General features: G+C 39.9%; 1 protein-coding gene across 1 annotated transcript; it reads right to left on the bottom strand.

Moving 5' to 3' along the window:
* Window positions 1–902: 902 nt before the first annotated feature.
* LOC110063466 (homeobox protein Nkx-2.2a-like) lies at window positions 903–4,385 on the bottom strand. The gene is made up of 2 exons (XM_020770448.2): window positions 3,404–4,385; window positions 903–2,854 (listed from the first exon to the last, which is right to left on the bottom strand). Exons 1-2 carry the CDS (start codon window positions 3,588–3,590, stop codon window positions 2,325–2,327), a joined length of 717 nt encoding a protein of 238 aa, XP_020626107.1. The 5' UTR covers window positions 3,591–4,385; the 3' UTR covers window positions 903–2,324.
* Between the last annotated feature and the right edge of the window lie 810 nt (window positions 4,386–5,195).

Below are 5,195 nucleotides of genomic sequence, written 5' to 3'. Positions count from 1 at the left end.
TAATTTCTCCAAGTCCCAGAATATTCCTAGTAATATCTTGTGACACAATCGGTCATGTTTTGCAATGATCTCGAAGAGAAGACATCTTACTTCACTCTCGAGAACTCTGCGCTAAATTTCACCAACCAGTTTTTGTCCCAGCTCGTGCTAAAGGCAAATCCCATATGTTGTAAAAATAATTTCTCGAAGTCCTAAAATATTCCTTAGTAATGTCTTGTGACACAATCGGTCATGTTTTGCAATGATCTCGAAGAGAATGTTTCTTACTTCACTCTTGAGTCTGTTTCACAGGTCTGTTCAAAATGGTACCAGCTAATTCTGTCCCAGTTCGTAATGAAGGCAAATCCGATAGTTTGTAAATATTTCTAGTGATTACTTGTAACCCAGACTTATTTTTGGAATGATCTGGAAGGGAAGGTGCGTTTCTTCTCTCTTGAAACGTCTGCCTACTAACTCATGCCCCAGTTCAGTTTAGAGAGCAATTCACTCATTTTGTAAAGTCTCTCCAAGTCTTCTGAGAGTTTTCCTTGAATTTCTTAGTGCCCAAACTGTTAGTCTTCAATCGATTGTTGAAGAGAAAACACCTTGCTTCACTCGATACCGTAGGAATATTGGCCTCGTCTTTCAGGAGTGCAAAAAGGCGATAACTCAGCGTCCTTGATTCCGTTTTAATAATCAATAGTATTTATACGTCTTCTTGGATTTCCACGTACACACTAGCGATGCCAAGTTCTACTCGTCAAATCCCGCTTTCCAGAAAACAGTTTTCTACCGCACACTGCAGACTTAAATTTGTATTTTTGACGACCAAACCTCACTGAAGTGAGTGAAGTCGGTGTCAGCTGTTCCTTTCCCATCAATATTTTTTTTATGTCGCCAGCACTTCCAACAGTACAACTTGCTTACATTCTTACAGATGAATTTTTATTGTGGACTTCTCATTTCAATCTAAAGTAATATTACTGACATGGATGCAAATATATGTACATCGGATCATATTAACAGGAGAGCCAACGCTACCTTACCTAGTACAAAGACGCGAAGGTACTTACATCTAAACTGTTTGCCCTGTCTCGTCGCGATTCTATCGGCAAAAGTGCCTGCTAAATTATGTTTCTCTTATGAGCTTTTAACGTAAAATAAATTACAACTTCGGCAGCAAAGGAACAGGACAAAATATTTCTACAATTTGTCTTTAATTCCATGTCATGCATTGTCTACGCGTTTCGAAAGGCAACCATAGAAAACCGTTTACTGCGAGGGATTGTGTATCATGTCTTCGCAATTTTGGTTAGCTGACTGGGTTTTACTTTTCTGACGAGTTTTTAACTTTGGGGCAAATAAGACAAACATAGAGTCAAATGTCACTGCATTAATCATACTTCGACCAGAAATTCTCTCTAAGCGTCCGAATCACTTCATAATTAACTTCATCAACAGTGTTATGAAATTCTATATTTCCCTGAAATATTAATGTGGCTTAAATGTTTGTTTCCTATTTCAAATGATAAAGGGATGTGCTGTCTTTTTTCAAAAGAAAAAGCGAATTAATACTTTGAACGGCTTTCTCTATCTAACCACAAGGCAAAAGGTGGTGCGAGATGTCTGTTTGAAATGAAGGTCGATGAAGCAAACACGCCCTATGATATTCATCATTCATTAGAACAGGTTGTCTTTTCATCGCAAAAAATTTGGGACAGTATTCTATTCGACTAGTTTTTCATTGTTTAACTGTAATTCGACTGGGGCTGTCTATCTTAACTTAGCTGTTTCATATTTGTCAATGGCTAGAATCACGGCCTGATCGAGCGAAATGTACGCTAGCTTTTTAGGGGTAACTCAAAGGGGACCTCTAAAACGCTTCGATGAATACATCAATGGCAAAATTAAAATGTCACTTTCATACTCCTTGCATGTAAAAAGGTCAAGATATTACCAGAAAAGAAAAGTAAATCTGATTTTTTTTTGTTCTTCGACTTAGTGTAGATTTTTTCGATTTACCCGACTTGAATTTGAAAGTGTAGCATTTATTACTTGATGGAAGTGATACGACTGTGGTGTTCAACCTGTGGAACAAATTTACAATTTTCTACTCTCGAAGTTAATTTAGGTTGTTGGTGATATTTTACACGTTCTCTTATTACAACTACAGAAAATGCACCTCAGGGAGAAAGAGCAATTTGCTGGGTCTCCTCAACTGACAGACAGTTTCAATAGTCTCTCTTGGCCGTGGTTGTCACCTCATAAACGGTCAAAACAAGACCATGAACAGTTACTGAATTGTGAAATGATTCCTCCACAGTTTTAAGAGCACGGCAACTCTTTTACCATTTACAGTATGAATAAGCTTGCATGCAAGACGAGTTCATCGATGAGATGGGAGCCGTGTAGGAATACGAGTTTCCATAGGAGTTTGTGTAGTCATAAGTCGGTGGGTACTGGTTGGAGAAGTAATTCCCCACCGAGTTGCTATAATCGCTTGAATAACATGGCTGACCTTCGCGGATTAAAACCGGCACCGGCACAGTTCTTGGATAGAGCGAATGTGAGTCTTTGAACTCTCCAGCTTCGGTGGCTTGTTTCTTTTGCTTGTATCGGTGATTCTGGAACCATATTTTGACTTGCGTTGGCGTCAGGTTTATCATTCGCCCGAGCTGCTCTCTTTCCGGAGCTGACAAGTACCGTTGATATCTGAATCGTCTCTCCAGCTCGTAGATTTGCTGTTTGGTGAAGAGAACCCGGCGTTTTCGTTTCTTAGGAGCTTCACTGGATTCATCTCGGTTGATTTTTGGACCTTGCTGTAACACATCGGCACTGCTGCACTGCTCGTTCAACTCAGGATGTGGTCGAGCACCTAATCGAGCAAAAGCGGGTAAAGGCGTTTGATGAGGCTCGATAACACCGATTAAGGGGTGATTTGGTTTTAAACTACCCGCGAGGCGGAGCTGTAGTCAAGGACTCTTGTGATCTACAAGTTTGTACTCTTAACTTAGGTAAGCTATTCAAAAATGCTTGATGCGAAGAAACGGGGCCAAACTGCGGGAAAGAATGCTTCTACAACACGCTTGTACATTAGCTTTCTTTAGATTTTTGGCATAATCATGTCCCCAACGAATATCCCTATCTACAGGTTTTCATCTCTTGTGGCTACCAAAAGTATAAAATTAAGGTGACGCTGATCTTAAGCCTGTTTCTTTTACTGCGATTTTGTTCAGGTTACGCTTTCCGAAATGTCATTCCGTGTTCTAAGTCACGAAAATCTAACGACATACTCTTTTGAGATTTAACACAACCTGCGAGACAAACGAGCGTTCGCCTGAGTGAACTCTCTAGAAAATGGATAAATCTTAGAGGAATCTGTGGGAGTTGGGAAGAGTATTTCAAGTTACAGCCCTGTACCTACCCGAAGTGTTGTCTTGGCTTTGGCCCGATGGTGGCATCGTAGTTATTATGCAATTAGATCCTGTAGATCGATCGGGAGAGAGATTAACACCTTGGCAAATATTAGGAACCCTTGGAGTAGCGCTGGAGCAGCTTTGGAGGCACGATTCCGGGAGACTAAGGATGTTCTTCACGGAAAAAGAAGACATAACGCGAGTCCCGACGGACGGTGCTCAAGATGGCTGCTGGCCTATTGACTGTATACAGATCAAAGGGTAGGTAGGAATGTGTGGGTTGGTTAATGAGCAAGCTTGAGACACGTCATGTATGACTCGCCTGAATTGACATAGAACACATGTTATTATTCACTGTTTGAGGAGAATTTATTTAGGGTGATAAAAAGATGTCACCTCTTTGACATGTACGTTAATTAAAATGATAGCCATTGAAATCTTTTAGACAAAGCAAAAGACTTTATAGGGCTTAAAACGATTCACTTTAACTTGGCCTTTTCTTTTCGGTGACTTGCTGCTCGTTAACAGCGTATCCCAATTAAAGCCTTAATCCCATTTAGAGAGCTGCCAATCGTGCGTTCGTTTAGCTTTTGTGGTGTAATTGAACGATCCCTGACCACTTCCCGTCCCCTAATGCCATTTTCCCTCACGCCTCTCAAAACATTGAATTAACTCGGTAAAGGGAGGCGGGAAAGGTATTGTTCAATGGCGGAGCTCGCGAATTGTTTATTAAATACAGTTAACTGGATTAGCTCTTGAGCAATTAACCGTTTAGAAATCAATTTCTCTCTGTGTTCTTCTGAATTGTTCAAAAATAGTAAGCCTTTTTCAAATAACAGTGTAGGTGTTTAGTGTGTTAGCCTTGTTGCCTCAGTGAGCTAGGATGGGGTTTTCTTTCGTGAATTAAAGGATCAATGATTTTGAATTGCTAATAACTAGAATCGACAAGCTTGACAACTGTGTCTTCCTATAAAAAGCTTCAGAAATTAGATTGATTGATGGATGTTTTTCTTGCCAAAATTAAAATAGGTTCCTTTGTTTTATCTCGACGGGTGAAACTTTAAAATACTGCTGTCACAACAAAGTCGAATAGCAATCTCTTCCCTTTCACGTCGTCTTAAAATCCAAAAACAAAATCGAAACTTAAAAGGTTTTAACAGATTTCGACTTCTCTAATTCCTTGGTTGTTGACAGCTACTTCAGTGCACGGAATCTCAACTTGTTTTGATTCGGAGACGATATTTCAAGGAGATATGTTAAATCGGTTAAGTCCTGTTCTCGACAAATTTGTTTTGGTCAGGGTTAATCTCAAAATGTTTGGCACGAGTTTGAATGGGAGTACCGCCAAAAGGTTGAAAACACCGACCACTACTGAGTAGTTGTGAGAATTTTTTGTATCTCAACCTCCCACCATTTCTGTGATTACTATTTAATGAACTGTAGGGGTGGTCTTGCGTTTCAAGGACTCTCGCACGCTTTTTTGACAATAAAGGAGTCATGTACGTTCTTCAGGTTTGGGTTTTTAAGGGCCATAGGTGCCGTGATTGTTCCCAATAGTGACAGATCTTATAATTAAAGCTTGCCTCTGGCACCTTTGTCATTCTCTGACAGAATGTTTAAAAATGACGGTAGGCATCACCATATCTTCCACAGTTGAAAACACAGGAAACAGCTACAGTGACCTCAACAAACATCCATGCTTGCTACAGTGAAACATAAATGTTTTGAATACCTGTTTGGGGATTACGATCAAAAGTGACAAAGACGTTTCTTTGACCTTGAACAGTTCATGTATAACCT

This window comes from Orbicella faveolata, unplaced genomic scaffold (assembly GCF_042242905.1).
Source record: "Orbicella faveolata isolate gen_17 unplaced genomic scaffold, um_ofav_v1 contig_15, whole genome shotgun sequence".
Classification (NCBI taxonomy): domain Eukaryota; kingdom Metazoa; phylum Cnidaria; class Anthozoa; order Scleractinia; family Merulinidae; genus Orbicella; species Orbicella faveolata.
Note: the sequence above shows the minus strand (reverse complement) of the source record. Positions and strands in the feature narration are given on the sequence as shown.